At 57.0% G+C, this 10,622-nt stretch overlaps 1 protein-coding gene across 1 annotated transcript; it reads left to right on the forward strand.

Annotated features, from left to right (window-relative positions):
• The first annotated feature begins 398 nt into the window (after window positions 1–398).
• Window positions 399–5,419, forward strand: LOC125537314 (uncharacterized). The gene is made up of 7 exons (XM_048700608.2): window positions 399–2,525; window positions 3,128–3,697; window positions 3,787–3,857; window positions 3,951–4,027; window positions 4,120–4,270; window positions 4,581–4,742; window positions 4,838–5,419. The coding sequence occupies exons 1-7, from the start codon at window positions 587–589 to the stop codon at window positions 5,201–5,203; spliced, it is 3,336 nt and encodes a 1,111-aa protein (XP_048556565.2). The 5' UTR covers window positions 399–586; the 3' UTR covers window positions 5,204–5,419.
• The last annotated feature ends 5,203 nt before the right edge of the window (window positions 5,420–10,622 follow it).

The following is a 10,622-nucleotide window of genomic DNA, read 5'->3' on the forward strand; positions in this document are numbered from 1 at the left end:
CTTCTTCTGTTGCGGGGATGGCGTACTCCGTATGTACCCAACTGAAAGTCTGAAACGCCCGACAGCTGCTTCAAGGAGCAACTTCAGACTTGCAGAGCTTGTGAATTTACACGATGCGGTGTTGGCCTGTCGTTGTAGCTTCAGAAATGATGTGTTGGCGCCGCATTCCCGGGAGAACATTGGCCGTCGGTCGTTACCCAACTGCAGAATCATATCATTTCTTCTCTGCAAGTTAAACAGAACAAGCCGGTTTTTTTTTTGTAACTAACAGGATCGTGGCCTCGGATGGCTGTCGACAACAGACGGATAGATACATACGTACGTAGATGATCTATATATCGATCTACTAGAGGCGGCAGAACAAAACCAGAAACGAAAACGCACCCTGCCGCGAGCGAGTTCGGCGGGCGAGATTTCGGGCCGCGGATAAATACGGTTCGCTCCGCGGCTTTCCATCCCGATCGATCCTTCCACCCCTCCCTCCCGCGCCGGCGCCTCTCCGCGATCGCCTCTTCCCGCCGCCATCAGGTGCGCCGCGGGCAGGTGTTCCTGGCAACAGCGTCCGCGGAGCTGAACGGCGCAGTCCATGTCCGCGCCGCTGCCGGGGGATTCTCCGTCGCCTCCGTCTGATACTCCTCCCGACGCGTCCCCGCCTCCCCCTGAACCAACGCCTCCCGACCCGCCTCCGCCTGACACTGCTCCTCCCCCGCCGCCACCCTCCACTCCGCCGCCTGCACCGTTGCCAAGTTCTCCCCCACCGTTGCCACCGCCGCCGCCCAGTGCCCCTCCACCTTCGCCGCCTGTCGGGCCGGTGATCCCTGCCGCTCCGCCTGCGTCACCCCCTCCGCCCCCGGACACGCCAGCTTCGCCTCCTCCGCAGCCGCCGGTGATGCCTCCTGCTGATTCGCCGCCAGAGACACCTGTGACGCCAGTTGATCCACCGCCGTCTTCTCCTCCACCTGTGACGCCGGTTGATCCGCCGCCATCTTCTCCTCCGCCGGTGACACCGGTTGACCCGCCGCCATCTTCTCCTCCGCCACAGCCGCCTGCTGACCCACCGCCGGTGACACCAGCAGCCCCGCCACCATCAACTCCTACGCCAGAGCCGCCTGCTGACCCGCCGCCGGTTACACCAGCAGCCCCGCCACCATCAACTCCTCCACCAGAGCCGCCAGCTGACCCGCCGCCGGTGACCCCAACTGCTCCGCCACCATCTTCAACTCCACCAGAGCCGCCGGTGACGCCAGCTGCACCGCCGCCGTCTTCTCCTCCACCATCTTCTCCTCTCCCGCCACCCGTCACGCCAGCTGCTCCGCCGGCATCATCTCCTCCCCCGCAACCACCGGTGACGCCAGCAGCTCCACCGGCATCGTCCCCTCCCCGGCAGCCACCGGTCACGCCGGCTGCTCCGCCGGCATCGTCCACTCCCCCGCAGCCACCGGTGACGCCTTCTGCCCCGCCAGAATCTTCTCCTCCTCAACAACCTGCGGCGTCTCCTCCACCGGTGGTGCCGCCAGTGACACCTGCCCCACCAACACCATCTGCGTCGCCACCCGTGACACCTGTGCCACCGACGCCATCTACGCCTTCTCCGGTTGTGCCTGCACCATCAACGCCTTCACCGTCCCCTCCGGTGACGCCAGCTCCGTCCCCACCTTCTCCGACGAACCCAGCACCATCCCCGCCTTCACCAGCAATGCCAACGCCAACAACGCCATCGACGCCTTCTCCAGTAAACCCGGCACCACCATCGCCATCTCCAGTAAACCCGGTACCACCGACATTACCACCACCGTCTCCAACGGGGCCCACACCATCAGCGCCACCGCCGTCTTCCCCGGTGAACCCGCCACCACCAACGTTGTCTCCGCCGTCTCCAGCTCTGCCTATTCCAGTGAACCCTGCACCACCGACGCCGTCTCCAGCACAGCCAACGCCACCAACATCGCCTCCGACGTCAGCAGTGAACCCAGCGCCACCAGCGTCGTCCCCTCCTGCTCCGGTGAACCCTGCACCACCAACAGTGTCACCGCCATCTACCGTGGCGCCTGCACCACCAATGCCATCGCCGTCCGGTCCAGTTAACCCGGCACCACCAAAGTCTCCAACCAAGCCGACACCGCCAACACCATCTCCGGTGAACCCGGCACCACCAACTACGACCCCACCTTCACCTGGCACGCCAACGACACCACCATCGCCTCTTCCGCCGCCTGCAACAACGCCGTCTCAGCCAATGCCACCACCAGCTCCAGCTTCGAGCAAACTGCCAACCCCAATCCCTGCCACTCATCCTCCTCCTAGTCTAACACCGCCTTCGCTACAGCGTCCACCGCCGGGTTTACCCCCATCACCGGCGCAACTGTCTTCGCCACCGCATTCATCACACGCATCCAAAACAGTGATCGGCATCTCCGTGGCTGCCTCGGCAGTGTTCGTGATCGCCCTCGTGGCCGGGCTGTTCTACTTCCGGACACGACGCCGCCAACGCCGCCACGGCAGCCGTCCGCGGTCCAGCTCGTCAGGTACGTACATTACATACGCTTTACGCACCCTCGCCGTTGCCGGTGCAACAGCAACAGCGAGCTAGCATCAAGAGGTTAGAGCGTCTGTCACGTTGATCGTTTGACACGTATACGTAGACCTCAAAGTCTCGGCGTCGGGTCTGGTCGCACGGCACCACGCCGCACTTCCCTGGTCGTGCACCGGTGACGTCAAAAGGTGTTGGCGATCGACGGCGACACATTGGCCGGAGTGCGCCGGACGGCGTGTCGTGCGATGATACGAGAATGCGAGTGGAAATGTGCACGCGTTGAGGGCCCTTTCCTTCCATGTATGCGCGCAGGGTCTCATCTCTTGAAGTCTCTTTTCAAGTGGGCGACCAAATTTGGCAACTGCCGAGTAAAAGTTAGTAGTACTGCTTGAAATTGTGAATGTACACGAAGGATTACAATTGTCTCTAATCTAGAGATCTCTGGGTTTTCTTAGTTACGTGTTTACCTCTTCTGCATATGGAAAGTTATAGTCAAAGCCATCACTTGCTAGTTCGGTTTATCACCGTTGACTTCAGTGGCACTGATTTTACTTCGTCACTTCTAATTCTAACTCATGAACTTGTTTGCACTAGGCGATCCCTACGACAAGCGACTGCCGGTGACGTCGTACGCGCTATCAACCATACCGCCAATGTACGCGCCACCACCAGCGCCACACGCAGCGGTCCACCCGTGGCAGAGCGGCGGCGGCGCCACGGCCTCCCACCAGCCTCCCCCACACGCGGCGGTCACCGGCGGCACGGTGTCGTACGCGGACCTGGCGGCGGCGACGGACGGGTTCTCGGACGCCAAGCTGCTGGGGCAGGGCGGGTTCGGGCATGTGTACCGCGGCACGCTGGGCGCGGGCGCGGCGGCGCGGGAGGTGGCCATCAAGCGGCTCCGGGCCGTCAGCGGTCAGGGCGAGCGCGAGTTCCGCGCCGAGGTGGAGAGCATCGGCCGCGTGCACCACCGCAACCTCGTCTCGCTGCTGGGGTACTGCATCCATGGCGACCAGCGGCTGCTCGTCTACGAGCACGTCCCCAACCACACTCTCGAGTCCCACCTGCACCACGCCGGCGACGGGCCGACGCTGCTGGACTGGGAGCGCCGGTGGCGCATCGCGCTCGGGGCGGCCAAGGGCTTGGCCTACCTGCACGAGGACTGTAAGTCGGCTAGCTGCCTCTGCTTGCTGTCCTTCAGACTGATGATGCACTATTGCACTGCCTGTTCTTGACTGAATGCATCTTGTCAGGTCATCCTAAGATCATCCATCGCGACATCAAGGCGGCCAACATCCTTCTAGATGACAACTTTGAGCCCAAGGTAAAAATGCACGACGAGATCACGTTGTTTGGTTGGAAGATATATTATGAATGTTCATCTCAGAACATGATGGAGCTTTTCTGTCTAGTGCAGGTTGCCGACTTTGGGCTGGCCAAGATCCAGCACGGAGACGACAGCCATGTTTCTACGCGGGTGATGGGGACTTTCGGGTAAGAAGTCCACCATTCCAATTTCATTCCCGTTACGTTTAACTGCTCTGACCTGAATAAAACGCACGCAATGGCATTGACTGGTTTGGCAGGTACATGGCGCCGGAGTACACCAACACCGGGAAAATAACCGACCGGTCCGACGTCTTCTCCTTCGGCGTCGTGCTTCTGGAGATCATCACCGGCAAGAGACCGGTCCTGTCCGACGAGGCCGACCAGGACGACGAGACTCTGGTCTCTTGGGTGAGTCGTTTTTACCCTGAATCCTGGCCTCTCAAGTCACGAACTGTACTTTCTTTGCCTTGCTTTTCCTGAAGTTCAGTTGAGCTGTGGAGCAACACTGTGCAGAGCAACAGTATGTTTACTGAAAACTTTTGACATTTGGCCTCTCCTCCATGACTACACTGACAGTCCGTGTCAATATACTATCAGAAAGTAAAGCACTCCTGCAGTGGGAAAATCACAAATCAGTCCACGAGTTCCTGCTTCGTGACGTGTTGATTTGAAGCATCTCGATGATTACCTTTCCGCTGATTATCTTGTATGTGTGCAGGCACGGCCTCTGCTGACAAAAGCTCTGGATGGGGAGCTCTCCGTGGAGCTCATCGACCCAAGGCTGGAGGCCAACTACGACGCCCACGAGATGCAGCGGCTCATCGCCTGCGCCGCCGCCGCCGTGCGCCACACGGCACGCTCCCGCCCACGAGTGAGCCAGGTGAAACACCCTTCACAACATTCCTACTTAGTACAGTACGTACTTGAGTCTGAGCAGAAACTAACTGGCCATGCACGTGGCAACGACAAACGCAGATCGTCCGGTACCTGGAGGGCGAGCTGCCGCTAGAGGCGCTCAACGGCGGCGTGGAGCCGGGGCAGAGCGAGGCGCACGACGCCACCACCACGGAGCAGCTGCGGCGGATGAGGAGGATGGCGTTCCTGCAGCGGGGCGCCGACAGCGGCAACACGGGCGCCACCGGCTTCGTCAGCGAGGCCACGAGCGAGTACGGGCTGTGCGCCTCCAGCTCCAGCAGCGACGGCGACGCCGCGCAGAGCACGAGCCGCGCGCCCGGCTGGCAGCACCCCGGCGACAACAACGTGGGCAGGGCGGGGCGGCACTCCGGCGAGCTCGGAGCCATGAGCCGGCGCACGCGCCCGGGCCGCGCCGGCCTGGAGTGACGTCACCGTCACTTTGTTGCAACCAAGTTTTTTGGAACTAAGAGTTAGGCTAGTAAAATACTGCTACGTACTGCCTTTGGATTTTAGTTTTTTTTTGCGATCCCCTCATTGGAGGTGAGTGAGATATACTTGTAAAATACGAAGTGTTAGAACTTCTTCAGTGTTTGTCATTTCTTGGGAATTTTGCTCAAGTGCAAATCTGAGAAAAAACAAAACAACTGTGATGTTAGAGCATCATCTTTGAGGCCCAAAAACTCCTCTTCAGTAAATGATGTAGATGCAAAAATTTACAGCCCTATCTTCTGAAGAAGTAAAATACAACACCTCACAATGCAAATATGCATCTTCACCTATATGAGATGTAAAAACGTGAGCCGCGCGCCAACTGCCGTTTCCCTTTCCTTTCCCAACCTCATCTTCTTCCTCGCGCCGCACTGCCGCCGCCCGCCCGCCGCACTGTCGTTGTCGCCTCACGCCAGATCCGCCCCCTCCAGCAGCCCCGCCGTCGGTTCCGCCACGAATCGGTCGTTTTCCCGCAGCGCGGTCGTCATGTCCGCCACTCGATTCATCCCCGCCGTCGCCCCGCATCGATCGCTGCCCCGCACCGCCTCATCCACCGCCTGGTTCCGCTGCCTGCCCCAATTCGTCTGTCGCCATGCCGCCGAAGAAGTTCCCGGAGAGCAAGACGGGGTTCTTCGACGTGCGAGTGAAGCCATCCGGCTACTTCGGCGCCGAGTTCTCCCGCACCGGCCACCGCTTCTGGCTCGGCACCTACCCCACTTCGATAAGGCTGCACGTGCCTACGACGTGGTGGCGTGCCGGAAGGCCGAAGACGGACCTCAACTTCCCGGAGATCGAGACTCGGGCGGATTCGGAGTTCCTCGTGCCGGAGGGCATTCAGATGGAGGAGATACCGAAGAAGACGACGAAGAAGAGGTCGGCCATGTCGTGGGCCTCGACGATAGCGACGAGGCGGCGATGGCGAGGTTCACGCGGGAGCATCCAGAGTATGTTCAGGCTGAGCAGGAGTACTTCTGGAAGCGCGATGCCGAGCAGAAGAAGAAAGGGATGAAGAAGGAGGATGAGGTTGGCCCCTCGACGGTGATCCCCGTCGAGTCCGACTCGAAGGACTAGGGTGACTCGAAAGAGGAGGATGAGGGGTGCGATGACCCGGACATGGATGAGTTATGGGCGCAGTTTCACAACTCCGATGATGAGGAGTAGTTTCATCTTCAGTGTAGTTCAAGTATTAGTTCGAACTACTACTAGTAGTAACTTGATGAATGTAGTAGTTTGAGTTAGTTGATGTTGTCATTTAATATATGTTTTTAATTAGAACTATGTTTAATTGTTATGTTTGAAATGAAGTAGTAGTTGAATTTGCTATGTTTGAATTATGGTTTTTTTATGATAGTGCCCCTGGTTCCTTAATTGTGCTCAGTTGTCCCATGCTCTAAATTTTTTCTCACTTTTCCCCACCCACTTGTCTGAAACTCTCACTAACTAGCCATGATCATGAATGAGAATACATGCTCATTGGGTTGTTTATAGGCTAATATCATAAATGACCAAGATTACCCTTGTGGTGGTAGGTAGCTGGGGCATGGTTTGATAATCTTTGGTCCACTAGTCCATGGGACTAAAGATGAGAGGAAGTTGCATCATTCATGGTGGACTACCCTATCCTTCTCCATCTTGGGCTTCTACATTTGGTCCTTCATCTTTGACTTCTTTTTTTATCTCGTCTCTTCTCTATCTTTGACAAGACTGGTAAATTGGACTTTTGTTGACTTGACTTCAAGAACTTGTCATATTAGAATTGTCCATTAGCACAACAACATGTTCGCTCAATAACTCAATAAAATAGACCTTAGTGCGAATTCAATTTCACCATCACAATCCTAAGTTTAAATTGCTCATGTGTGTTTAAAAATTTGTTATAAAAGATGTGGTTTGCAAAGAAAAATTTGAAAGCCACATGATCAGTCCGTTGTCCCGACACCGAAAAATGTTAAGCAATGTTGCCACCCACCAGGTGTTGATTAGCAAAGTTGATCGTCGAGATAATGCAGAGTTAGGATGTTAAAATGAGGAGGGCAACCGGGCCACGAATTTGGATCGAGACACGGCGCCCCGCCCACGACGCTCGATCCCGAGACCCCGTCGCCCGATCCTGCGCCTGCGCCGCCGGCGCCCATCCCCGGCGCGACCCCAGCTGCGCCGCACCGACGCCGGCGCTGCCCCGACCTCGTTGCCCTCGCCGCCGGCTCCGCCTCCCCGTCTTCGACCTCATCCCCATCGGACGTCCCCGCTTCTCGACGCCCCCTGCTCACCAACGTCGGTGAGGACCTCGGTCGTCCTCCCCTTCCCCCGTCCACGCTTGTCCACACCCGTGCATGCCCCCGCGCCCTGCTCCGTGTCCGAGCCCGCCTCGCCTTCGCCGCGAGCTCGCTTAGTCGCCTCCGTCGCGTCCGGCCCCGCCCGCTGCCTCGTGCGTCTCTGTTGCCGCCGTGCTATGGTTGTCGCAGCCGCGCCGTACGCCCCGCGCCGGCCAAACCCCTGTTCGCCCGAGCTCCCCACGCGACGCGACGCGCCGGCTCCGCCCCGCTGCTGCCGTGCCACTTCCGCCTCCCACTCCCTTGGCTGAACCCCCGGCGGCCATCCGACCCGCGACCCTCCCCCTCGCCGTGCTGCCGCGGCTCCGCCGCCCCAACCGCGCTGCTGCTTCGCTCCGCCGTCCCCGCAGCCACCTCCGACGTCGCGCCAGCGCCTGCTCGGCCCTCGCGCCAGTTGGGCGCCCGCAGCACCGCTCCCGCTCGACCCCGTGCTCGCCCGCGCCCGCTGTCGTCCGTCTCGCCGTGCTCCAGCTCGCCCGCGGCCAGCTCTGCCAGGCACCGCGCCACCCCCTGGTCGGCGCCCCACCGCAACGCGATGGCCTGCGCCCGCCCCGTCGCCCCGCTCTGCCGCCCAGCCCCCCGTTAACCGCTGCTCAGGCGCCCGCTAGCGCCCAGAGCCCGTTAGGCCAAATGGCCCCCCTGCCAGTTGGGCCCCATGCCCCTAGAACGAAGATGTTAAAAAAAGAATTAAAAATATAATAAATAAATAAATAATAAAATTAATTAATTAATTAATTAACTTAATTAATTCTGTTTAAAATAACTAATTAAGATTAATTAACCTAATAACTAGTTAATCTAATTAACTATTGTTAATTAGTCAGACAGTCGCTGACAGGTGGGACCCACCTGTCAGGTTGACCAGGTCAACTGCTGACGTCATGCTGACGTCAGCAAACACTATTCTGGATAATGTTAAATTAAATTAAGTAAATAAATGATAAAATTGATTTAAATCTTTTATAATCAATATAAAATAAACAGTTGCTCGGATGGAAAAACTTTATACATGAAAGTTACTCAGAACGACGAGACAAATCTGGATACGTGGCCCGTTCGTCCGCCACACATCCCTAGCATAGCGAACACACAACTTTCCCCTCCGATTCATCTGTCCGAAAACGTGAAACACCGGGGATATTTTCCCGGATGTCCCCCCCTTCACCGGTATCACCTTATACCGCGTTAGGGCACCCCTAGCACCGCTACTTGTCATGTCATGCATCGCTATGCATTTGTTTGCTTATTATTTATTGTTTCTTCCCCCTCTTCTCTCGCTAGACACCGAGACTGACGCCGCTGCTGGTGCCCCGATCGACTATGCTGTTGACGACCCCTCTTTCTTGCCAGAGCAACCAGGCAAGCCCCCCCCCCCCTGATCACCAGATATAGCCTACTCTCTTTCTACTGCTTGCATTAGAGTAGTGTAGCATGTTACTGCTTTCCGTTAATCCTTTTCTGATGCATAGCCTGTCATTGTTGCTACAACTGTTGATACCTTACCTGCAATCCTAAATGCTTAGTGAGGGAGTCCTGGATTAGGGGGTCTCCGGACAGCCGGACTATATCCTTTGGCCGGACTGTTAGACTATGAAGATACAAGATTGAAGACTTCGTCCCGTGTTCGGATGGGACTCTACTTGGCGTGGAAGGGAAGCTAGGCAATACGGATATGTATATCTTCTCCTTTGTAACCGACCTTGTGTAACCCTAGCCTCCTCCGCTGTCTATATAAACCGGAGGGTTTTAGTCCGTAGGACAACATACAATCATACCATAGGCTAGCTTCTAGGGTTTAGCCTCTCCGATCTCGTATTAGATCAACTCTTGTACTACTCATATTATCAAGAATAATCAAGCAGGACGTAGGGTTTTACCTCCATCAAGAGGGCCCGAACCTGGGTAAAACATCGTGTCCCCTGCCTCCTGTTACCATCCGCCTTAGACGCACAGTTCAGGACCCCCTACCCAAGATCCGCTGGTTTTGACACCGACATTGGTGCTTTCATTAAAAGTTCCTCTGTGTCGTCGCCATTAGGCTTGATGGCTCCTACGATCATCGATAGCGATGCAGTCCAGGGTGAGACTTTTCTCCCCGGACAGATCTTTGTATTCGGCGGCTTCGCACTGCGGGCCAACTCGCTTGGCCATCTGGAGCAGATCAAGAGTTACGCCCCTGGCCATCAGGTCAGGTTTGGAAGCTTAAACTACACGACAGATATCCGCGGAGACTTGATCTTCGACGGATTCGAGCCCCTGCCTAGTGCGCCACACGGTCACGATGAGCATGATTTAGCTCTGCCATCGGACAGTGTCCAGGAGATCGCGCCGGCAACCGCTCCGACCCTCAATTCGGAGTCAGCTGCGCCATAGATGGGCGGGTGGATAGACCCCACCACGGAAGCCGTATCCTCAGCGTAGATCGAGCCGAATATCGACCTTACCCTTCACGAGAGCCGTGATGCCACTTTGCCGGATCCTTCCCCGGCCATGAACTCCGAACCGCCTGCGCCCGTGCCTATCAAATCCGATTGGGCGCTAAGGGAGTCTTGGATTAGGGGGTGTCCGGATAGCCGGACTATACCTTCGGCCTTACTCCTGGACTATGAAGATACAAGATTGAAGACTTCGTCCCGTGTACGGAAGGGACTTTCCTTGGCGTGGAAGGCAAGCTTGGCGATACAGATATGTAGATCTCCTACCATTGTAACCGACTCTGTGTAACCCTAGCCCTCTCCGGTGTCTATATAAACCGGAGGGTTTTAGTCCGTAGGACGAACAACAATCATACCATAGGCTAGCTTCTAGGGTTTAGCCTCCTTGATCTCATGGTAGATCTACTCTTGTACTACCCATATCATCAATATTAATCAAGCAGGAGTAGGTTTTTACCTCCATCGAGAGGGCCCGAACCTGGGTAAAAACATCATGTCCCTTGTCTCCTATTACCATCCGCCTAGACGCACAGTTCGGGACCCCCTACCCGAGATCCGCCGGTTTTGACACCGACATTGGTGCTTTCA

This window comes from Triticum urartu, chromosome 1A (genome assembly GCF_056163025.1).
Source record: "Triticum urartu cultivar PI428250 chromosome 1A, HENAU_Tu73, whole genome shotgun sequence".
NCBI classification, from domain to species: domain Eukaryota; kingdom Viridiplantae; phylum Streptophyta; class Magnoliopsida; order Poales; family Poaceae; genus Triticum; species Triticum urartu.

Bases quoted from the DNA above. Each gene is read 5' to 3' on its own strand.
- LOC125537314 (XM_048700608.2), top strand. From the start codon at position 587: ATGTCCGCGCCGCTGCCGGGGGATTCTCCGTCGCCTCCGTCTGATACT. The intron at 3,698-3,786 runs GTAAGTCGGCTA...GCATCTTGTCAG, and splicing joins GGCCTACCTGCACGAGGACT to GTCATCCTAAGATCATCCAT. The intron at 4,028-4,119 runs GTAAGAAGTCCA...CTGGTTTGGCAG, and splicing joins CGGGTGATGGGGACTTTCGG to GTACATGGCGCCGGAGTACA.